This window comes from Chinchilla lanigera, unplaced genomic scaffold, assembly GCF_000276665.1.
Source record: "Chinchilla lanigera isolate Chin_1 unplaced genomic scaffold, ChiLan1.0 scaffold00005, whole genome shotgun sequence".
Lineage (NCBI taxonomy): Eukaryota > Metazoa > Chordata > Mammalia > Rodentia > Chinchillidae > Chinchilla > Chinchilla lanigera.
Genome location: NW_004955406.1, coordinates 18,910,313 through 18,935,491, shown reverse-complemented (window position 1 = coordinate 18,935,491; position 25,179 = coordinate 18,910,313). Strand labels below are relative to the sequence as shown.

At 34.2% G+C, this 25,179-nt stretch overlaps 1 protein-coding gene across 6 annotated transcripts in view; it reads right to left on the bottom strand.

Moving 5' to 3' along the window:
- Positions 1–25,179, bottom strand: part of Tdrd5 (tudor domain containing 5) — a 66,191-nt gene that overhangs the window by 25,709 nt on the left and 15,303 nt on the right. For all 6 annotated transcript variants that reach the window (XR_001236523.1, XM_013521209.1, XM_013521211.1 and 3 more), the window contains exons 5-13: positions 25,072–25,155; positions 22,568–22,624; positions 13,119–13,272; positions 10,988–11,133; positions 9,731–9,948; positions 6,526–6,738; positions 5,769–5,835; positions 2,363–2,563; positions 1,584–1,742 (exon numbers count right to left, since the gene is read on the bottom strand). Coding sequence is in view for 5 of the 6 variants with exons in the window: in XM_013521209.1 (XP_013376663.1) it covers positions 1,584–1,742; positions 2,363–2,563; positions 5,769–5,835; positions 6,526–6,738; positions 9,731–9,948; positions 10,988–11,133; positions 13,119–13,272; positions 22,568–22,624; positions 25,072–25,155 (1,299 nt within the window). In the remaining variant the exon portion in view is untranslated. The remainder of the gene's footprint in view (positions 1–1,583; positions 1,743–2,362; positions 2,564–5,768; positions 5,836–6,525; positions 6,739–9,730; positions 9,949–10,987; positions 11,134–13,118; positions 13,273–22,567; positions 22,625–25,071; positions 25,156–25,179) is intronic.

Here is a 25,179-nt window from a genome sequence, read left to right as displayed (position 1 = left end):
CAAGTGTTGGGATTACAGGCATGCAACACTATGCCTAGCTGTTAACAGATATTGAGCATAAACTGGGATACTTTGTGTAAGAGGTCAAATGTGTATAGGACAACTCTTTGGATGTAAAGAATGCATCAGGCCACTGCTCTAAAGGAACTAAAAAGTGAGAAAACATATAATCAGGTCATTATAGTGTGGTCTTGAGTACACCCAGCACAGAGATATACTGAAAGTATTATTGAGGGAGGATGTCTTAGAAGAGGCAATGAAGAAGAAAATACAAACTATTAGAATGCTTAAAGGCCTATTAGGATTAGCAAGGTACTGCATGACAGGTGGTGTGTGTGTGTGTGTGTGTGTGTGTGTGTGTGCATACGACAGCCTTGCTACATCAAAATACAGACTATGGTAGGATACCACACTTTTATCTTCTTCTCTTTTTTTTTTGGTATCAGAAACTGAACTCAGAACCTTGTGCTTACCAGGCAGGCACTGTGCTGCTGAACTATATACCTGGCCCTATCTTCTCTTGTACAGAAAAGACAGTCACATTTCTAGGACTAAACTATGATTATCTGAAGACATACACAGACAAGGTATTCTAAAAATGTTAAAGGCTGATTCGCTGTTTAAGATGAGGAAATATTCTTTTACTCCAGTAATAACTTTAGGCCCATAATGGGCCAAACAAACCAAATTAATTTGATATTAACTAGAAAACTTTGTATCATTTTGAACTCACAGCAAGAAATATGTGTATTTAGAATCAGAGGTTAATCTCAGTAGTCAAATGGTCTTGATTTTTTAACTTTTTATTAATAAACAAACATCTACTTTAAAACCTCATCATCTCTATAACTTTAAATGTCAGAGGTATAATACAAATTAAACAAAAATTTTTACATTTTATTTAAAGAAAATTTTAAAAGGCTTATGTAGCAAAAACCAAAACATTTTAACTCTCAAATATAGACTAGAACTCACAGTGATACTCCTGTTGTCCAATAGCTATTGTCATGACAAGTATTGGATTCAGAGTACATTTTATTTGTTCAAGAAACATTAAATTTTACTGGGTACTCTACTGTCCATTTATCTATAAGGCGCCAACTTGGTGAAGGTGTTATGAAGATTAAATGAGCTAATATATATGCACTTAGAACAGTGCCAGTGATGTAATATAAGTTTAATAAACATTATTACTTAGTTGAGAAAAATACGTAATAAAATATTATAATATTATTATTACTGTGAGGTGTTGGCAAAATGTTTATTGAGAAAGAAAGAAATAAGATTTGGAAAAAGCACCTGAGTAGTACAGGAGGAAAAAGACTAGCATTTGGACTGTATGGGAAGTCATAATTAGAAAAAGGAAGCAAGGGAACTTAATACAGAGAGAAATCATCCAAGAGGAAGTATGGCTAATATATAGGCTTAAACCAGCAAATAATGAGAGACAAAGTAACTGTTAAGATCACCGTGCAAAATTTCCAAACTTTCCTAAATTTTAAAGCTTCAGTTCCCTCATCTATAAAATGAGGATAAATACAGTTAATAATAGAAATTATAACAGTATTGCAAAAACCTCTTACCAGGGTATGTAATTCACTGTCTTTGGATTGTGGACTTATCTCTCGGTCTTTATTAAAATAGTGGTGCTGGGAAAGATAACCCAGTTCTGCCATGTCAACATCATCCGGCCCACCACTGGATTTAGTGTATAAAGCTAAAGGGTTTAGGTCTCTGAAGCCCTAAGATTAAAAATAAAACATAATAAAGAGGAGGAAGGGTTTAATTATATAATGAAGACAGAAAAGGTGAAAAAGCACTTCATAATTTTCAAATGCCATGGAAATACACTATTTTCTTTTTTTTTTTTTTTGGTTTTTCTCCGGTACCAGGAACCGAACTCAGGACCTTGCGCTTGCCAGGCAGGCGCTTTTGCCGCTGAGCTAAATCCTCAGCCCCGAAATACACTATTTTCTAAAATTCAATAGTTAAGTTTCTCCATACTGACACTTACCTAGTTACAAAAATTAACATCAATATTGGCAATGACATAAATATTATCAATAATTGTAAAATAAAAGTGTTTCTCTCTAGAATAACTTTAGATAAAATATTTTGAGGTAAGAGAGAATAATCAATCATTTATTTAAAATAAAAATATTCACATTCTAAAGAACAATTAACCAAATGTGACATTTGTATGGTCATAGGAAAATTAAGACAGTACTCCTCATAAGACCAGGAATCTAATGGATGGTTTCACGATAAAAGAATAAATCAAATAACCTCTGTATTAAATTGTCATATCTTTAGTGTTGAGATTCAACAAAATATGTTGCATAAGACATCCAGACTTCTCTACCTTAGAAGGGACATTTTCTCGGCATACAATAGCATGGCCTTCTGTTCTCAAGACATGATGGAAATAAATGTCTTCATTTGAGGATGTATCACACAGGAAAATGTTAAGGATTCCATCTATATATTCATCCACTACTCCCACTAGTGGCTTCAAACCACACAACTTCTGAAACTGCAAAATAGCTCTGGATGTCCAGTGTTCCTGAAATAAAATCAAGATTCTAGATTTAAGTGATAGGTTTAAACATGAATTACAGTGACCATACACAAAAATGAGTTCCTCATGAAACTTTAGTGGAAAAATAAAACTATAAAAGATCCAAAATAACATTTATGGTATTTATGCTTTAGAAATAAAAACAAGTCAGAGTGAAGAAAAAAGGCGAAAATGTGATCATGGAAAATTTTAAAATAATTTTTGATGAACTCATTTTCAGAAATAGTTAAGGTTATTAAACCAACCCTCCTACAGAAAAGAAAACCCCTAGAAATTCTGGGTAAGGTATTATTTTTAATGTCTAAAAATAAAAAAAATAAAAAAAAAAAGGGCCAGGGATACAGCTCAGTGGCAAAGCACCTGCCTGGCAAGTACAAGCTCCTAAGTTCGATTCCTGGTAACAAAAAAAAAAGGTGTAAAAATACAAAAAAAAATTTAACAATCTAGTAGTAACTAGTATGAGGCCAAAACTGAAAGGAAAGTAGGAACTACTTTTGCTAAGGGTACTGCTAATCTAGGCAAATCTGAATTTTGGTTTTGATGGTCTAACAAGTAAAAGGGAACAGATGTCAAAACCAAGGTCCACCATGGAAGGAGTCTTGAGAATTTCCCTTCAATAAACTAGGTACTACCGGATATGCTCTGTGGTGAGGGGAAAAAATTAAACTAGTCTCATATGGATTTGCTACTCAATTTTCACTTCACTAGAGTGGTTCACAAATTCTCAAGTTGGTAACTTAACTACTATGGTGCTAGTGTGATGGAAATCCTAGTCACCAGGCAGAAGCAAATGAAAATTCTCTCTGGGTAGAGACAACCTCAGCCTGTACTATTGAACCATTCTTTTTTTCTTTTTTGTTGTACTGGAGATTGAACATAGAGCACTCGCAATAAGTTACCATCTCCAGTCACCTCCGTTTTGACTTATTTGACACAGGGTCTTGTTAAGTTGCCAAGTTGCTGGCCTTTTTTCAATCCTCTGCCTCAGCCTCCCAGAGTGCTAGGATTGTAGGTATGCACTGCCACACGCATCCTGAGCCATTCTTACAAATAATTTTTCAGAGACAATAAGCACTGCACAGGCAGAGATAAGCATACACAGAAACAATAAATCACATCAAGTAGAAATCACAAAACAAACTCAAAATCTTAAGACAAATCACAAAATTAAATTCAATATGCTTAAAGCAGAATCTCAACAAAAAATAAAAACATCCAATGTAGTTTGAAAGCTTGAGCAGAGATCAGCAACTTATAAAAACTGATATAGCAGAACTAAGAATTTTTAGAAAGTAAAAATATAATAACCTAAACTAAAAATTCTACAGGTTAATTCAGTAGTGTATTAAATAGGATAAAAGACTAAGCTGGTAAAGCAGAAGATAATCTGAAAAAATTACCTAGTATGGGTAAGATGTAACATACAGAGGAGAATTAAAGTCTATGAAAGAAAAACTGAGAAAGTTTAATATACTTTTAAAAAGAGACAGAAATAGAATAAAAATATGCTTTTGGGGAATAGGTAATAAACAAAGAGATAATGACTAGGCATTTACAAGATTTAGTAAATTTAAAAACTGCAGATAAAGAAGTCCAATGAACAAAGTAAGGCAAATACAAATAAATCTTGTATAAACTTTCTTTTGGTATTGGGAACTGAACTCAGGGCCTCATGCTTGCCAGGTAGGCGCGGTGCCACTGAGCTATTTCTCTGGCCCCATAGACTCATATTCACACATGAACACATACTAAAACTGAAGAATACAAACAGTAAATAGAAGATCTTAAAAACAGAGGCAAAGAGGACACTGCCTTCAAAGGAATAAATAACTTCTCCAAACATACCAATAAAAATAAATAAAAATATGTTCCTCCTCTCTACTGTTACAATTTTTTGAAGGTCAGGATCTTGTATTTATTATGGATATTTAATACCTTGCACAGTGTTTAGCTTATCTCCAAAATGTAATATTTACATGACAATTTAAAAAAACAAAATTGGGGCCAGGGATATAGCTCAGTGGCACAGTGCCTGCCTGGCAAGCGCAAGGCCCTGAATTCGATTTCCCGTACCAAAAAATAAAAATAAAAAAATAAACAGATAAAAACCTAAAATTGTTTGTGACAAATTATCACAGGCTTTTTTGTGTGGTATTCACATTTTCTCAGTGCTGGTGATCAAATCCAGGGCTTTGTGCATACTAAGCAAATACTCTATTACCAAATTACAACCCCAGCCCTTCCAGGTTTTACTTTCAGTTGTGCACTATGTAACAGTATCTCAGCAAATAACAAACTGCATATATGACAATGGTCTCATACGATTATAAGGAAATGGAAAAATTCCTACCGCTTAGTGACACTGTAGCTGTCATAACATTATAATGCAACTCATGATATGTTTATGGTAACGTTGGTGTGGACAAATCTACTACTGTTGCCAGTCATATAGAAGTATATCACACTGCAGTTGATAATGATAATAAATGACTACTACTGGTTTATGTACTCACTATATTTAACTTTTTTCATTAGAGTGTACTATGTATTTTTTTAAAGTTACCTGTGAAAATAGCCTCTGACAAGTTCCTCAAGGAGGAACCATACAAACCATACAAATGGCTGCCAGGCAGGCGTTGTGCCACTGAGCTACATCCCTGGCCCCATAAACTCATATTCACGTATGAACACATACTAAAACTGAAGAATACAAACATTAAATAGAAATTGTATAGTTGCATGTCTCTTCAAATGAAGTTCATGCATGCAGTACTTCTCTGACAACATCTGCCACAAACACACTCCAACTTGTGCTACATTTTGTGTCAAACAGAGGTACTTAATAATTTCTCAAATTTGAATGCTACTCTTCCTTTGCCTGGAATGTCTTTCCTCTCCACTTTGTAATTTTCTTTCAAATGCCACCTCAACTACGAAACCTTTCTTGATTTCTCTGGACAGAGATGGGCATACTTATTTTGCTCCTTTACCACATACTGTAAAAACCTCTATTACAACAAATCTGACATGATACAATAATTTTTGTTCAATGGCTATGTTCCATACAATAAACAGTAATTTATTTGAGCTGGTTTCATGCTTTACTTTTGTACCCAGAGGACTCAGAACTGTTCTTGGCATATAGCAAGTACCCAAATCCTTGTTCATTAATGGAAACAAGCAAACATACCTTCACTGGTCTCACCCAAGCCAAAGAACAAGGGATAGCCTGAGCCGGAAGCTTTGTGTAGCAGCACCTACAGTAGATCATCAAATATATGAATATTTAATGATTTGTTAAACCCCATTTTATGAAATCTGTAACTCATTTCTTGGTTTATTACTCATATCATTTCAGAGTACACTGGTACTTTGGTTCACAAACTCAATTTATTCTATGATTTTGGAAAAGATAACTGTTTTGTGGGAAACATGGCCATGGTTGTGTTGGTCACCCAATGCACAATTTGTAAACAAAAACAAAATTTTACAAAACATTTACTTGTGAATCAAACTGTTTGCAAACAAAAGTGTTCGTGAACCAAGGCATCACTGTATTTTATTCATGAAATTTTAAATGAATGTAATCTAAGCAAATAAAATTAAAGCAATCTAAAAACTAAAATTACAAAATATGGTTAATCTTTCAGAGACCTATACAATAGATAGGAATAGCTCAACCTTTCTGCTGTACATATATAGATGCACCTCTTATAACCCAGTCATTTTCTTAATGAGACTGAAATTTATTCTTGTGATCCATTCAAATTTCCAGTCAAATGAAAAAGATTATAATCCATCTGTGAAATTAAATGACCAGTTGTCAAATTTGTACTAAGAAGAGAGATGGAAAGCAGGGAAGGGTGGAGGAAGGAAGGCAAGAGCAAAAAGACGAGTTTTAGCACTGTGACTGAATTTGTCCATTGCTTTTATTAAATTCAACTTACTTCAGGAACCTCAGAGAGGACTTCTGGACAGTTCCAATATTTCCAAAGTCTGGGTAAAACACTTCAACTTCATTTTTCGCCAGGACTTGGTGGATAACAACCCGATACCACCACTTATCCTCAGAAATCCTTACACAACAGAGATGTCCTGGCTGAATAAAATGTTCTGGCATGGTGTATCGATCAGAAACCAGCTGGTTAGAGTAACAGCGCCTGTGGAATTCCACAATACAGAGAAACTCACAGCGAAAGAAAAACTGAAGATCACTTTTGTTCATATATCAAAAATAGGAAAGTCTTAACAAAAGCAAAGAAAAAATCCTCACTTTAAAAAATATGTAAATGTTTACTCATACCAGAGAATTTTCTTATATTATCTGAATAAAATATAATCCAACTTTTTTTCCCCAGTACTTTGTACAAGGGACACTTTTTAAAACAGGCAAGGGATATAGCTCATGTGTGAAACATTTACTTGCCTAGCATGTTCAAGGCCCTGAGTTCCACCCCAGGCACTAGGAAAAAAATCTGTAAGACTTATCAATGACCAATTAATTCCCAAATCCAACAGCCTCGCTCTTCTATGCCTTCAATATATTTGTTCTCTCTGCAGCATTATTCTTTTTCAAACTCTTTCTTATTTAAGTTTCTAAGACAAATCCTTCCTTCCTTATCATTAATTACCCTGTAGTAGGCTTAGCTTTGCCTTAAAAATTTGGGTTTCCTGGGGTCTTTAGGAAGTCAAACAACATGTTTATTGCATTGTTTTTCTGGTTGGAGAAACTAAAAGTGTAAATAAGGACCAAAATGTATAACAGTTATTGGAAATCAGAGGAAAATGTTCAAAGAAGGGGAAAAAGGAGAGGGGAAGGAAAGGAAGGAATGGACAAGAAAATAAAAGACAAAAAAAGGAAACACTTCAGTTTTTCTAAATAAGGAGAGGAAGAAGAGTTGAAGGGATGAGAGGGGAATGGGGAAAAAAAGAAATGATATATCATGTAGAGGTACAAATTCTGTATGATATCATTATTACGTATAGCTAAAATGTACCAATAAAATTTTTTTAAAAAGGAAGTATAACAGGTTCAAATCCTGATTCTGTTAACTTATGAACTGGGGCAACATTAAGATCTAGAGCAGCAAGATAGGAAATATCTGTGTCCCTAACATCATGAAGCTATTACATCAGCCTGTATCACCTCTACTGGATTATGGGAAGTGTCTTCTTTACGATACTGTTTCTAACAGTGGCTAAATCTAATCCTAATTAATACTGCCTGTTCAACATTGCCTGAGTTTGATTCCTGATACCAAAACAAAACAAAAAACAAAACAAAAAAAACCATTGCCAATCAACTGTATCATGCTCGCCTTAGAGGCAGTGTGTAAATTTCTAACTTCTCTCACCCCAGCTCAAATTTAACCTCTAAAACCAATAGTTTTCATATTTTGTCTCACTTTTATTCTTCCCAATGCTATTCTGGCTACCTGACAATTTTAGTTTATCTCCAATTTGTCTCTGCCACAGGAGGTTTCAGTTAGAAACAAGGACTTCACGTCCATGAGGTGCTGGTTTCTCAGCCATACAAAATGCAAGTTATGGGGTCACAGAAGGTTCAAAAGAAAGCCTGAGAGTCTAGGTAGTATGCCCCTAAGAGGACAGTGCATGAAGCTAGGAGTGAAGCTGAAGGAGCACTGCAGACCTCAGGAATGTGGAATGTCTGTTGAGGAAAACCACAAGCAGAGAATGGAAGCAGCGTAAGTGAGAGGTCTTGTGGGCTATAGCTAGCAAGGCCATAGGGACAGGACGACCCAAGCCCTTTGGAGTTCACCCACAACTTCCCCTGGGTGATGGACATGGAGCTAAAGAATTTAATGTTTGTCCCTGCTAGACTCTGGTCTCGCCTTGGTCCCATTCTTTGCTACTCCATTATTTCTCTTTTGGAATGGGCACATTTACCCTGTGCAATGTATGCTGAAAATATTTAACTTTTTTTACTTTCACAAGGGCTGACAGCTAAGAGTTTGACTTGGGTCTCACAGAAGATTATGAACTTGCAACTTTCTGAACTTGGCAACTCTTAGAGATACACTAAATGCATTTCTCATAATGAGATGATGAGACTTTAGGGGGCCCAGGGTGGGATGTTATAGCTTGGATCTAAAATGTCCCTCCAAGTTTCAAGTGTTTCGAAGTGGGGCCTGAGCTGGAAGTATGTGTTTTTTGATCTTCTTTCTCTGCTTCCTGGCTGCCATGGGATGAACAGCTGTTCTCTGCTATGCCCTTCCACCATGCTGTCTCTGTCTTGGAGCCAGCCAACTTGGGCAGAAATCACTGGAAACTGAGCCAATTTAAACCTCTATTTAAGTTGTAAGCACTGAGTATTTTGTCCCAGTGATGGGAAAATGACTAGTACACTAATGACAATGCAGGCTTAGGTATCTGACGTATCACTTCCCCAAAACTAAGTGAGCGTTCTCTTCAACTTAAGTGACTAACAATGTATGTCGTCCATGATAAAATTCAAGTCTTTAAGTTAGCACTTTCAAAATATTATATACACCACTGTGAACTCCCGATGATAGCACTTTCAGTAGTGTTATCAGTGAATGTTATTTTTTAAATATTATGAGATAAAACATGTTACATTTGGAAGATCAGCATAATTCAGTGGACTAGCATTTTACAAATGACCAATAAAAGATGTTGCAAAAGATTCACTGTAGCCTGGTCCATGTGAGTACATGGTTAGAAGAGCCTTATGCTTGCTTAAATGGCTCCATTGGTATCTTGAAATTCTTAATTTTTAAACAAGGAACTCTGCATTTTAATTTTGTACTGAGGTCTACAATTACATAGCTAGTCCTGGAACTAGTTATAGCACAAAGGTAAATCATTCAACTTTAACAGAGTATATGAAAAAATTCAAACCCCACATTGCAATTTATCTTTAAGAAACTACCGTTTGTCAAGTTTTAACATATTATCTAGAAACAATATTCACAACTATCTGAAAAGACTATTAAAACACAACTAAATAACTCTGTGAGGCTAGACATTTCATATACTTCAATCCAACTACATAACTATGTGAGGCTAGACATTTCATATACTTCAACCAAAACAACACAAGGTAGAGCCTCCAAACTATGCTGATTAGAGTAAGATACAGGAAAAAAACCACCGAAAATAACAAAATCCTACCGCATTTCAATCATCATGTCTTCAAGTAACTCTGATGAATCCCTGCTATAGATTCGGACGTAGAATTGACTAGGAGAGATAATGTACTCCACAAAGACCCCCACAAGGGTACTGGTATCTAATGGGGGAAGTCTGCATAATTTCTTTTCTTGTACAGCATCCGGTGGGATATCATTTGTCACTGGCATGTTGAGCTGTGGTTTGCTTATTTCTAGTTTCTACAAATTTTTTTTAAAAAGAAGAAAGAAATGAAAACACAGTAAGTCTTTAAGTCACATTTCAAACCCTAAGGCAACATTTCTTAATGTATATTTCATGAATCATTCTAATCAGAATTACCTGGGAAATTAAACATGCAGATTCTTGGGCTCAAGCCAGATTTATTCATAATACATGAGAATGGTGCATTTTATGCATTTAAAAAAATTCTCCAGGTGATTTTCACTTACATTAAAATACAAAAATTTAGTTTTATGATAGTAGGCAAATAATTAAGAAGTATTACACAAATACTCTATACAAACTTCACAACACAGTACTTCAACTATTTTCATCCCATCCAATTCTACCAAAGGTGAAAGGTAACAAAGGAATGGATTAAATTTCAGCTAGCCTTCTAGTCAAAGATAGGCGTTTTTTTTTGTTACTGGGAACTCAATTCAAGACCAGGACTTCATGACTGCCAAGCAGGTGCCGCACTGCTGAGCTACATCGTCGGTCCAACACTTTTGTTCTTAAATATACTGTTTACTTCTAGGCTTTTCTTTGTCTTCCAGAAAACACAGCAGGCTCTCAAGGTATTTTTATTCCATGAAAGAAGTCAGGTACGAACAGTACAGTGACAAAGAATACAACTAATTCCTTACATGTAAAATAAGTGAAATGAATACAAAAAGGGAGAAGCATGTGTGAAGGTATAATGAAAGAGAAAAAAAAGCACTGACTGAGGTTGAGTGCAAAGTTGACATGCAGGAATTGAAGCACAAAGCAAGAAAAGAGCTCTCTCCTCTCTCCTCTAAGGAGAGGGGTTTTCCATCTTAAACTTTGAAACATAGAGATAAGGAACTGTCAAGTCTCAAAACCATCTGAAAACTTTGGAAAGCTAGTTGTATAAAAGACTGAAAACTAGAAGGAACATTACATGAGGTGACTTTGGACCAAAGAATTCGGCTCTACCAAGAAATAATGTATCTAGAAATAAAAAGTCTCTAAAAAGAATTTTGCTTAAAAAAACTATTCATTCAGTAAAGACTTTACCACCAGATTAGGCTCCTTACAAATCTTCGGTTCTGGATCTTTATGTTTTTTCAAAGAGCAGTCCCACGTAGTCTCCTTAATAGCAGCAGCAGATGATGAATTTCTTGGAGGACTAGAGACATAAACTTTGGATTCTATTTTCTTATCTGATTGAACAAAGCATGAATTTCTGATTAATGAAACAGCTCCATCTAAAATGGCCAATAAATATTTGCATATTTGTTATGATAATGATACAGTCACTAAGTACCTTCTATGTACCAGGCACCCAGGAGACAATGATAAATGAGATACATTTTCCTGACCTTACAGATCTTTCGGTGTGGAGACACACAAGGGAAGTTCTAGATGAGAACAAATCCTAGAGGGGCAAGGGAAGCTTGCAGTATGGTAAGGTTTCTTAAACTCTGGTGAATGGCTTTATTTTTGAACACCCTGATTTCAATATATTCCTTGTTTTAATTAAGCAGTAAACACTCAATATCCCATAATGTAAAATGTGTACGATTACTTAAAATTCCATAGTATGATGCTTTAATTCTTAGAGAATTCCCCAACCAATCACTTATTTTGTTCAAGTTTACATATGTATGATGACTACAAGAGGGTGGCACATTAAAATAGGCTCCGATGGCTTTTAAACAAATAAACTCAGGTGACTGAGATGTGGATACAAAAATATTTATCACAGGGTTGGGGATATAGCTCAGTGGTAGAGTGCTTGCAGAGTATGTGTGAGGCCTGGGTTTGATCCTCCTCAGTGCTACAAAATCTAAATAAATATTTAAAAATTACCTCTATACTTTTTCTAACAGTAAAAATTGAAGCAACCTAAATGAACATCAACAGGAGACTGTTTAATTATCATACAACTACATTAAAGAATTATAGTTAAAAATTTTATAAATTCACACACTAATAGGAAAAATACAACATATAAATACAATATTTATATTTCTTTGTATAAAAAATTACACATACAATTATATTACATAGAAGTTTAGAAATACACATTATTAGTATTAGCATGATAGTGTACTGATAGAGTAGTTTAAACAAGCTTTTGTGATAAAAAAATATAGCCATGCTTATACAGACATTTAATAACATCTGGAAAGCTATACAAAAATTCTAAAATAGCATTATTTCTAAGAGGTTGTATAAAATAATGGGAAATGTTCACTTTCTATTTACTACTCATTTATGTTGAAGATAGAATTACTTTGATACTCAGAAAACACTGATAAATATTTACATTTTGGAAAAGTAGCTGTATCAGCTTATAAAAATACAAGAACAGTATTTTTCTATTTTCTATTTGAAAAATGTTACCCACTGTGGAAACTTAGTAAAGGTATGTGGGATCTCTCTGTATTATTCCTTAAACTGCATAAGAATCTACAGTTATGTTAATAACTCCTCTCTTCCCCCTCAAAAAAACCTAAGCAAAATAAATTAAAAATGAAAAATCAAGTATCCTACAAGCAATGTGGCATCCTGAAGTAACAGAAAAATGACATTTTTTGAAAAACTGGTAAAACAAGGATAAAGTTTAGAGTTTAGTTAGCAGCAGTAAACCAATATTCATTTCTCAGAGGAAGAGATCAATAATTATGATTTTGTTTTGAGAAATACATTATGGAAATGTAAGACGTTGATACTAGGGGAACTGAATGAAAGGTATATAGGAACTCTATATTAACTTTGACTTTTCCATAAACCTAAAGTTACCCACAAATAGAATACTTATTAAAAATATAATTGTGGGGGCTTGTAAATGTGATACATCCATTTATTCTGCATCTCCATATATTTCTAAAAAGTTTTTGATGTATAGTCAGAGTTAAAAGCTACTAAACCATCAGCCCTCTATTTTCAGAAAATTTTCTTCAGAATTATTTTAAAAACTCAACACTATTTTAGCTGTTTTTATTAATAATACAGGTTAACTTTATTATAATAAATACCACCAGAAAGGAGGTCATTATATACAAAGCATTTCACAGCTAAGACGTGATGTATTTGGTTGATGTGGCTGTAACCAAGACTCTTAGCTAAACAGCATTTTTCCCTTGTTCTTATGAAAGGACTACTAAAAATGAGGTTTGCATTATAAATGGGCTCAACTCACCAGGTGGTATAGGCTTCATATCAGCATCAAACACCAGCAAGTCTTGTTCTCCTTCCCTAAACTCAACATGAAGAATATCACTAAGAGCTCCAACAAGTTCGGTCACATTTAAGAAGCCCAAGTTCTTTGGTGAAAGTTGCTCTTTAAAAATTATCTGTCAAAAAACCCCCAGAAATTACATGAAAATAATAGTAGATAACAGAAACAAAAAGTGTACAGATGCCCTCAGACAATGTTTCAATTTGGATTTGCCAAACCAAATTTGTAAGGGTCAAAAAACTCAAGCGTAAAGTTTGAGTTGCTTTGAGAGTATATAGAAAACTGAAGTGAAATTAAGGGGGCCTTTTAACCTAGCAATAGCCAAGTAGTGTATAAAGCAAAAAAGTCCTCAAAAGGAGGGTTGTAAAAACACAAAATCACAACAAAACTACTGTTATTTCTATATGTTTAGAGAAAAGAAATATTCACCATCATTTTAAATATGGAAATTGGCATTACTATTTAAAATATTTCTTAAATTTTATTATTTCATTTTAGAAGTTGTGATAAATAAGCAGGCATCCATCTGTGTATTTCTTGTAGTACATCGCTTGATTTTCTTGCCTTGATTAAGAAAGGTCATACCAAAGATAGATAGACACATGGGACAGATACCACGTACAGTCTGGATTAAACTGCACAGAGAACTGGTAAGTTTATCCTGGTCAAAAAGGCCTGCTACTACAAATGCTCAAATTCTTAGTTCAGTATTTGTCCTGAACCAAGAGAAAGCAACTGGGCCAATAATTACTGATCTCTTTCTTTGTCTAGGTCAGTGGTGGCAAATCTATGACACGTGTTACTTTAAGACAAAAGATTCTGATGTATGATTTGTTTTTTCTAACCTAAAATCTCAATATTCAAGTTTAACTGCACTGTGGGTACTTTGTGACAAATAAGTGGGTTTGGGGCTGCAATTTGGGAACTCATCTCTGAAAGACTTGCTATCACTGGTCTAAGTTTCAGCAGGAAATAAAGCCTTGCTTCTCACTTAAGTACCTTGAGTAAGATCAACATGAACACAGAAGGGAGACACTACAGAAGTACTGAGCCTTGAGTGAAGATGGTTCAGCTTCACCACAGACCTCCTTGTTTATGGGACGCTCTCAGACCCAAAAGAACTCTGTATGACTTCTCACATGAACACCAGAAAAAGTAGGAGCCAAAATCCAACAAATCATGGTTCATAAATATCACATCTTTACCCATGAACATCCCAAGAAAAAAAGAAGCGGTATAAGAAATAAGGCGGTGGCAGATTAAAATCAGTATCTCTATTTACTACTTTATTCATTGCATATTCAGGTTTCCTTTTATGTTCAGTGGTCACTAATGGTCTCTTCACCCTCTTTGCTTCTAGTACTACAAAAATGCAATTCAAGTGAACATAATATTGAGTTGGGAGGACTTTTTAAAAATAAAAGTTACTAAGTTTTTAAAAGGTAACATATTCAAAAGGCTCAAGAAAGTATATCACTAAAACAGTATTTAGTTCTGCCCTAATTCTTTAGTCAAGTAGAAATAATTTCCCTGGAAGTTAATGTAATTATCAGTTCTTTGTGCAACCTTCCAGAAATTGTCAGAACTTGAACATGCTTTAACATAGCATTACATATGCTGTACCATCTTTTTTCCATTAATATAGACAATGTCATATTAGTACAAGAAACACAGTTACACTTTAATTATGAACCTGAGAATCAGTTTTTTTCAATAGTTGAGTCAATTCATTGATACATCGGATATATTTTGTGGTAATTCCTTTGTTATGCTTTCTTCTTGACTCTGAACTATGAGCAATAAAGACAATGATTTCTACTGTTACTTTCCTTACTTCCCTTCTATTCCCGGTCTAATTTTAGTTATATTATTTCTTAGAGTTTTACATTTATGCTTTCAAATATATGTATGCATCCTAAACATGATTTTATTTCCTAATCATCTGGATTCTGCAGATGACAAACTCATAGTACAAACACTATTTCCCACAAACTGGCAGCTAGATCAGACTTATGCTTGATCCCTTTGACAAGATAGTGATACTATATTCTTTTTAAGAAAAGACATCTGATGCTTGGTTGTCCCTTTTGGGGTGGTTAGGAGCCATTATTATTAGTCAATGCCTCGATTCATTATTTTATTGAGGGTTTTGTTATTCTATCTATTTTTCATTAGAATATTTCTATAGAGATATACTTCCCCTCATTTGCTATTGGTTACCCAGTCATACTAGTTAATACAGAAAAAAGGGAAGTGCTGAGTTTATCATTTTTCAAGATGATTTGTTCTTTATCATTCTGCATATTTAAATATCACATAGCTCAGGGAATTAAATTTGGTGGGCTTTAAGCATTGCAACCGTTATTCTTATTGAAGCCTAAAACAACTCTTCAAGCATATTCCTAAGCTCTTTTGATGTGAACTTTAGTCTTTGTAGTTTTCTTGCTGGTCTGGCATGACAAGATGTTCCAGGCTCAATTTATACAATTTAGAATATCATTGTTCATACTATTAGAACTATACCATAATTATTCATTTTCTTTTTTTTTTTTTTTTTGGTACCAAGAATTGCACTCATGACCTCAGGCTTGCCAGGCAAGCACTTATGCCACTGAGCTGTATCCCCAGCCCTACTCATTTTCATTATATGACATTATATAAAGGTCTCCAAATAAAAACAGTCATTTTACAACGAATATAATTGATAAAAAAAACTTTTGCATATACTCACCCCTCTATGTACCATTTTGTATAATGTATTTCAAGAAACAAAATTCTTATCTTCAGGACTTACATAAATGTTCAGATTTTCCACTTCAGCTTTCCTCAGTTTAGTACATTGTGCCTTTTAAAGAACTTGGCCACTTCACCTAAATTCCAACAATTGTTTATAATATTCCTTTGTCCTTTAGTATTGTAGAATCTATAAAGATAATTTCCTCCCCTGGAATTGGTAATTTGTATCTTCTTTTTTTAAACTTTTGGTTTATTCATTTTATTGATACTTCATTTGGTTTTATGAATTTTCTCTTGATTCTATTTTACTGATTTCTACTTTCAGCTTTAGTATTTCTTTCTTTCCACGTTTACTTTTCTTTCTGCCCTTCTGTAATAGACTCTTAGTCAATGACAACTTCTATCCTTTTCTAATACAAGCATTTAAAGCTCTGTCTTTCAGCACAGCTTCAGCTGCATCTCTCAAATTTTGATATATTTATTTTCATCATTTTTCTTTCTTTCCAATCAGATCTTACTGGTACATTTTAGATAACACATAATGAAAAAAAGTAGATTCACATAATGATCACATTCTTCCTAGAGAATTTGTACTGTATATAACTTTTTTTCCCAGGCCCCTGGCTTCTCTTCAACCTCTTCTCCCCTCCCCATTTACAAAAGCTTTGTTTCCATTTTTTCCTTCTTTTCTCATTTTTTTACTTTTCTCTTCTTTCCTTTCCGCCTCCTATCTCCATTGTGCCCCTTGCCATTTGAACATTCTCTCCCTACTTTATACATTTTGGTATGAAGATACATTTTGGTCCTTATTTACACTTTGGGTTTCTGACACCAGAGAAAAAAGCGCACTATATACACGTGTGTCCCACTTATTTCACTTAAAAATAAAGAGTGTGGTCAGGTATACCCATTTACCTAGGAATCGCTCAAGCTTATCCTTCTTTATGGCAGAGGAGCACTCCATTGTATAAAAAACTCCACATCTTCTTTATGCATTCACCAGTTGATAAACATTTTGGCTGTTTCCAAGATTTGGCTATTACAATCAGTGCCACTATAAATATGAGTGTGTGTGCATATGATGAATTTAATTCTTCTGGGAAGATACCCAGTAGGGGAATAGCTGGGTCAAATGTGACCTTCAATCCTAGTTTTTTGAGGTGTCTCCACACTGACATTCACAGTGGTTGCACCAGTGTACACTCCCAAAAGCAGTGAAAAAAGGTTTTCTTTTTCCCACAGCCCTGCCAGCATATTATTGGTCAGTTTCTTGGTAACAGCCATCCTTCCTGGGTGAGATCGAATCTCAGCATTGTTTTAATTTGAACCTCTTCAATGACCAGTGATGCTGAATATTTTTTCATGTACTTATTTGCTGTTTATACATCTGAGATGTATGTACTCATCTCAGATGCCCATTTTTGGATTTGGTCTTTAAATTTTGGAGGACTGATTTTTTTAGTTCTTTATATGTTCTCAATAGTAATCCTTTGAGGAACAGCTGGCAAGTATTTTTTCCCACACTGTGGATTGTCTCTTCACTCTGTTGGTGGTTTCTCTTACTGTGCAAAAGCTTTTTAGTAAGATAAGTTCCTAGTTGATTCTTTGTGATAGTTTCTGTGCAATCAGGGTTTTGTTAAAAAAAATCTTTGCCTACACTAACGTCTCCAAGAGCTCTACCTATTCTATCTTCCAGCAGATTTGATGTTTCTGCTTTAATATTTAGATCTCTGATCCATTTCTACTTTATTTTAGTGCATGGAGAAAGATATAAGTCCAATTTTAATCTTCAGCGTTTGCAAAGCTAGGTTCTCCAGCACTATTTATTAAAGAAACTATTTTTCTATCAGTGAAGATGTTTGGCTCTCTTGTCAAAGATGAGGTGGTTAAGTATCTTTGGAGTTGTTTCTGCATCTTCTAATCTGCTCCACTGATTGTCAGGTCTGTATTTTTTCCACTACCATGCTGTTTTTATCACACTAGTTTTGCAGCATAATTTCAAGTCTGTGGTTGTAGTGCCCCTTGCCTTGCCTTTATTGCCCAGAGTGCCTTTGTTATTCTAGGTCTCTTCTGGTTCCAAATGAACGTTAGCATTGTTTTCTTTAATTCTGTGAAATATGATGTTGGAATTTTGATTTAAATTGTATTAAATCTGTATAGGAGTTTTGGAAGTACAGCCATTTTCACTATATTTGTTCTTCCTGCCCAAGAACAAGGGATATCTTTTCATTTTCTGATATCATATTCAATCTCCTTTTTCAGAGTACTGTAGTTTTCCATGTAGAAGCCTTTTACTTCTTTAGCTAGACTGATTCTTAGGTATTTCATTTTTTGGATGCTATTTTTTGAAGAGTGTAGTTTCCCTAATTTCTCTCTCAAGTGAGTTTGTTATTCATGTACAGGAAGGCTATTGATTTTTTAAGTGCTGACTTTGTATCCAGCTATGTTACTGAATTTGCTTATTAAATCTAGAAGTCTTCCGGTGGAGTTTTTGGGGTCTTCTATGCAGAGTATCATATCATCTGTGAATAATGATAATTTAACTTTTTCCTTTCCTATCATTATTCCTTTTATTTCTTTCTCTGGTCTAATTGCCTGGTGGATTCCTTCTGTTGGGGTTCATGGAGTTGTACTCTATGTTATCTCTTTCTAGAATATCCTTCTGAGTATTCTGGAGTGATGGTTTGGTGTCCATGAATTTCTTCAGGTGTTCTTTTCCATGGAAGTATCTTATTTCTCCATAAATTTTCAAAGATAGTTTTTCAGGGTACATCAATCTGAGCTGGAGGTTGTTTTCTTTTAGGGCTTGAAAGACTTCACCCCAGGCACTCCTTGACTTAAAGGTTTCTGTTGAGAAGTCAGCTGTGATTCTGATGGGCTTTCCTTTATAGGTGATTTGTTTCTTTTCTCTAAATGCTTTTAATATTCTATTCTTGTGTTCTGGAATCTTGACTACGATATGCCTGGCTATAGTTTTTTTTGATCATGGTTAATTGGAGTTCAATATGCCTCATTTATTTGTATGTCAAAATTTTTTTTCCTGTCAGGAGGGTTTTCTGCTATGACATCTATGAACATTTTTTTTTATATCATTTGTGTTATCTCCTGCTTTTTCACTGACTCCAATCAAACTTATGTTATTCTACGTATCATCTAGCAGGTGCTGGATTGATTTCTCATGGTCCCTTGCTATTTTTAAGAAATCTTTCTTTTCATACTAAATACAAGCCTGTCTTCTGTATTTGAGATTCTGACCTCACTACTGAATCATTCAATGTGCATACCTTCAATGGAAGTTTTAGTCCTCTAGATATCTGCTTCTGTTTTCTGGATTCTACTTCTTTCATATGTTGGGCATTCATGACTTTCATCACTTTCCTAAGCTCTTCTATTTTTTAATCTGCATCTGCTCTGTATGAGTCATTAAGCATGTTTTTTATTCTGATCACCATCTCAGTAGTTATATGAGAATTTATTTCTCACTTGATTTTTTTCTAGAGCCTCATTCATTTGCTTTGTTTTTACCATGTCAGAGAGAACAAGTGAGTGGTCTGTGGCTTGTCCAACCTCACTGCCCTCTGGGTTTGCCTTCAGTGAACTGGATGTCTGGGGTTGCATCTTGTTTAAGTGCCTTCTCATTTCTATTCATTTTTAGTTTAATTCCTGGGTTGATGCTTGTAAAGTGAGTGACTTTATTGTTATTATTTAGAACCCTTAGAAAATGACTACTACTCTGAGATATCTTCCAGGTGTAGCTGGCTTTGGGTCTGTTGCAAGATCCTACCTCTTCAATTTGTTGGAGATGAAAAGTTTCTGCCTGCTTGGCCCAGTCACTAATTTTTTGGCACTGGCCCAAAGTATTTTCTATGACCATGAGACAATCTCAGTCTTGGTATACCAGGAAGAACAGCTGGTTAGAATCATTATGTCACTTACGCTAAAGTGGTACAATCAGCAATAACAATAGCATCAAACAGCCTAGAAAATGACAAACTGAGGTAACCATTAATTTGCCACCTTTAATCATATGACCTAGATTTGTGACTGTATAACAAAATCTAAAACAAACCAGAAAACTGTATGTAGCAAATAAGTCCTCAACATGCCAATTTTACCCCCAGGGAAGAAAATTTAAAAGGGGATAGGAGAAAAAATAGAGAAATAGAAGAAGAAGAAGAGATCAGAAGCCAGGCTGGATGACACAAAGGAGAATCACGCAAACTTTGGGATACTGGCGCAGAAGATAGGCAGGAAAAAGAGAAGGAAGAAATAAAAGAACAGAATAACAGAACCACAAAGAAACTAGGAACCACATTCATACTCACATAAAAATAAGATCAAACAATGAAAGAAAAAAGAAAAAGAGAAAAAAATGTCCACTTCCAAGTTTGTCTCTGCTGTCACTGGTAGACAACGTGTGGAGACAGAGTTCAGATCCGTATTGATTAATCCCAGCAAGTCTGCAGTAGCTTTATGGGGTGGGTATAGTGGATACTCTTAGTGAGCCTGCACCTGTATTTCTCCTGAAGTTCAGGCTGGTTTCTGGCCACAAGACTGGGACCAGACACGTTCAGCTTACAGTCATGAATGCACCTTCTGGAGGTGTGAACTCAGCTGAGAGCCGCTAGATGGAGCCATCAGTTATTCTGAGTTCTCAGAGTTGAACCCTCTCAAAGATGGCTGCCTTCCCTTTCCTAGGGAATATCTGATCCCGCAGCACTCACTACCAGCTAGTGTAGTCCTTCATCTCGACTGTTCCCTTCCACTGCTGCTGCTTTGTGTGGCGGCCTCTGGGGTCACCACCAGTCACTGTGTGTCCGCAGATTTGAACTGCCCCTTCCATGCAGTGAGTCCTGACTAGGGGAGAAGGCTCCATCACCTACCTCTTTCTTCCTCATTGAAGTTTCTCTTTTTGCTCTCCCCGTGGGCTTCAATTCTTGCTCCAGATCCTTCCTGGGTCCAGGTAACCCACTTCTCTCCTCCTTACACTGCTATATCTCATTATTTTTCAACTGGAAATATTTTCTAATTTCCTTTGTAATTTCTTCTCTAATAAGTTACTTAGAAGACTGATTACTTCCTAAGTATCTGTAGGGTTCTGAGTAACTTACTGCATTGATTTGTAACTCAATTCCATCTTTCCCAGAGAATATGACTGTAAAATTTCAGCATCCTGAAACTTGTTGAGATTTATTTTATAGTCAACTATAATCTATCTTGGCAAATGTTCCACATGTAAATGAATATATATTCTTCAGGTATCGAGTACAATATTCTAAAAAGTTAAACTGACAAAGATAGTAGAGAGTGCTGCCAAGATATTCTGCTTATTCATTTTAAAGCCCTTTCATAAATTGCTAAGAATATTAAAATCTCCAACTACATCTGTGGAATCTTAATTCTGTCTAATTTTGGAGTATTTATTTTAAAACACTGATACTGAATGAACAACATTTACAACTATTTTGTTCTCCTAAAGAATTAATCCTTTATCCTTATGAGATCCCAGATCTCTGACAACACATTTTGAGCCTACTTTATCTCATGATCTTTTAGTTACTTCAGCTCTTTTAAGCTACTGGTTACATGGCGTAACTTCTTCACCGTTTACTTTGAACCATCTTCCTTCATATTTATATGGCTCCTTCCAGACAGCATGGAGTCAGTTGTACTTTGTTTTTCATACAGTGTCATGGCTTCTATCATTTCTCTGTAGTATTTAGTCTATTTACATTTATGAAATTAGCACTTTAATTAAATTTAAAGTTAAAACTCTTATTTAATTTCTATTGATCCTGCCTATATTTTCTCTGTTCCTCCTTTCTTGTCTTCTTCTGAGTTTATTTCATATTTTTATATAATTTCTCTTAATTTATGTATTAGCTTTACAGGCATAATTCTACATTTTAATGGTTGTTCTGGGTATTACAATCTACAACCTTAACTTCTCTCTCTTACTTTACCAATTCACATAAAATATAAGAGTTTCACAACCCTATAGCTCCACATAGCCCCCTACTAGTTATGCTATAGTTTTTGTATGTATTATACACCTTCAAGTTATAAACTCAATTATATATCATTTTTGCTTAAAATAGTAATTCAATTACAGAGAGAAAGCAGTCTTTCAGATAAACCATATCTTTTGCTCTTCAATTCTTCCTAAGATTCAAGTTCCAAGCTAAACCCTTTCTTTGGGCATGAAGTACATTACAGTATTTAGTATTTCTTATAGCACAGATCTGTTTACAATTCCCTAGTTTTGATTATCTGAAAAATGTATTTTATCTTCATTCTTGCTATTATCACTGCAAATAAAACCAAGAATATGTGTGAGGTATTCTGTTTTTCCACATCCCCAGTAATACTTGGTACTGGCAGACATTAAAAATAATCTTCATTCCTGGTACCAAAAAAAAAACAAACAAACAAAAACTTCATCCCAATGATGTTAGTACAACAGGTGGCAAAAATATCCTTCCTATGTATAATCAAGTATATACACGAGCCATATTCTTAACTTCAGTAAAGAAAGACACTAAAATGCAAAATAAGACATTTATATGTTAAAGTATACAGACTCAGAGTGTCCAAGGGGCAGCAACAAAATTTTTATGACAAGAAAGATAAGCCATAAAAGTCATTAGGATTTGTGAGAAAGAAAACACTCTTACCTCAAACTCTCCAAGCAGTTTAGAAATAAATAAACCCTCTGGAAACTTAGATACAACCTAATAAAAAATGAAATATAATATAGATACAATTAGAATGCTATGAGACAAAATACTTAAAGACAGTATAAAATTAGTAAGAAAGGCAAAAATAACATTATTGAATAAATGACTTTTATCTACATTATACATTTTTAAAAACTCATTTTCAGTCTTACTTTGTAACAAAAAGACAGACTTTTTTCTGAGAAATCGTTATTATACAATACTGCAATACTACAACTCTCCAGTAAGTGCTATTTAGCTTTAGCGCACATAAACAGTCTACAAAACAATTTTATGCATTTTAATTGCTAGAAAATAAATGCAATGGGCACTATTAAAAATTTCAGAAAACAGTTACCTGTATTTAATATAAAAATAAAGTTAAGAGTTCTATGACCACTTTAAAAAACATACTATAGACATCTTTCCATGTCAGTAAATATAAAATACTTTAAAGGACTGCACATTTTTCAAAATACTCACTTTATCCAAATTTATTTATTTGATCATCTACTTATGGTTACTACTTATATCTATCATCACAAATATTGGAATGATTATCCTTACCTTTGTATTTTGTGTATCTATTTATAATTTTTTAGGATAAATCCCTGTAAGTAACTTATTCTATTCCAATACAGTATAAAACTTTTTTTCTCTAGATATTTTTAGATGTATTTTGTACATAATTGTAATTAAAGTCTCAGGAAAAATATAAAAATTATTTCAGACTCCTCTGTGATCCACAGGCAGTCATTGCTGCATTTCAGAAAACATCCTTTCAGAAACCTCTTTATGCATGTACAGCAATACCCACATTACTCACGATTTAATATGAAAAAATATTAAATACAGTGTTCTTAAAAACTGTTTTCTAAAGTCTAACAACATGTAAAGGCAATACTTCAACGTAAATTAATAGACACACATAAACTTTCTTATGAACTATATAATATTTCCTACTTTGGGTGGAGAGTTTAACCAATCTTTATCACTGAACACAATTTTTCTCTAATTTTTGTACCATAAGAAGTAATATTGAACACCCTTGAACAAATAATTGGAAGACACTTACTCAATTTTCAAATGAACAAGGCCTGAATGTATGTTACCAAAGTTTCTGCATTTCTCTCAGCAAAGTCATGACAATTGATATGGGATAAGGTTGTAAGAGTTGTGATGATACTCTGATTATTCAACCCAGGATTACTGGCTTCCATCGAAATTTTATATGTACATACCCTTTGGCCCAATACATAACAGCCAAAGAGACTTCTTTCTATATTAATAGGGCAAAACAACAAATTATGCCAAAGAGATGAAGAGGCAATTCACATAAAAATATACTTGACTACTAAGGACATGAGAAAGATATTTAATTTAAAAACCAAGTTATAAATTAAACAGCATAGCCTGATAGTAACATTTCAGTGTCAGTGGAACTGTAAACTTGTTCAAATCTTTTAGAGGGCAATGTAGGAATATTTATTTTCAAAACCAATACTCTTGATTGACAACCACCTCTACATAAATATTCAAGGATATTAATAGCAGCCATCTTTTAAACAGTTAAAGGTAAACACAACCTGAATTGTAATCAATTATGGATCTAATAATTGGAATATAAACATAATGGGACACCATACACTATCTGGAATATTTCATGGTATGTATATATACAGAGTCTGCCAAAAGAATGTATACCATACTTCAGGAAAAGAAAAATAGTATGATGTTTTTTCAACACACGGTATTACCCTCATATGAGTTGACTCTGGAGGATGTCATGTATCACAGAAAACATACTATGCTGTGATCCTTAGAGAAGAAACTGAAAATAAATGTGCAGCAATCTCAATGTACCAAGATTATCCAAGCAGCAGTTCATCTCACTAACAAATGTCTGAAACATAATGGTCACCACTTTGAGGCCAAAAGTAACTAGTATTAATCTTATGATATCTCAATAAATTTAGTATTAAGTTATTTATACAGATTTTTCTTTTCCTGAAGTGGGTATACATTTTCTGGCAGACTGTGTGAGTATACACTGAGTTATTTATTTTGATATATATATAAAATTCATATACATATGAATTATATCTTGAACTCTTTGTAAACAGTCATTTATTGGAGGGAAGAAGGTAGTAAAACATATATGGAAAAACCGATGCTTTCTAAGTAATTTTATATTAAAAATTTTAGGAGTATATTTTTTATTTATTGCTGTTTTTCTCTAATTTTAAAACAATAACCACTCTATTTGTATGATACTAGAAAAGGATATAAATATAAAACTAATAAACACCTGGAGACAAACTCAACCACAGGTGACATCTCTATTTACTGGTTACTGGGACTTGAACTCAGGACCTTGTGCTTACCAGGCAGGTGCTGTGCCACTGTGCTATATCTCAATTTATAATCAATTATTCTTGTTTCTCAGAAACATAAATACTTACACATTTTATCTTATGTTTTAGTTCTGGATCAACAGTCCCTCCAGGTCCAATTTGTGCAATAACTGACTTGAATGAGTTCTCTAACTATGGAAAAAGGAAGAACAAAGT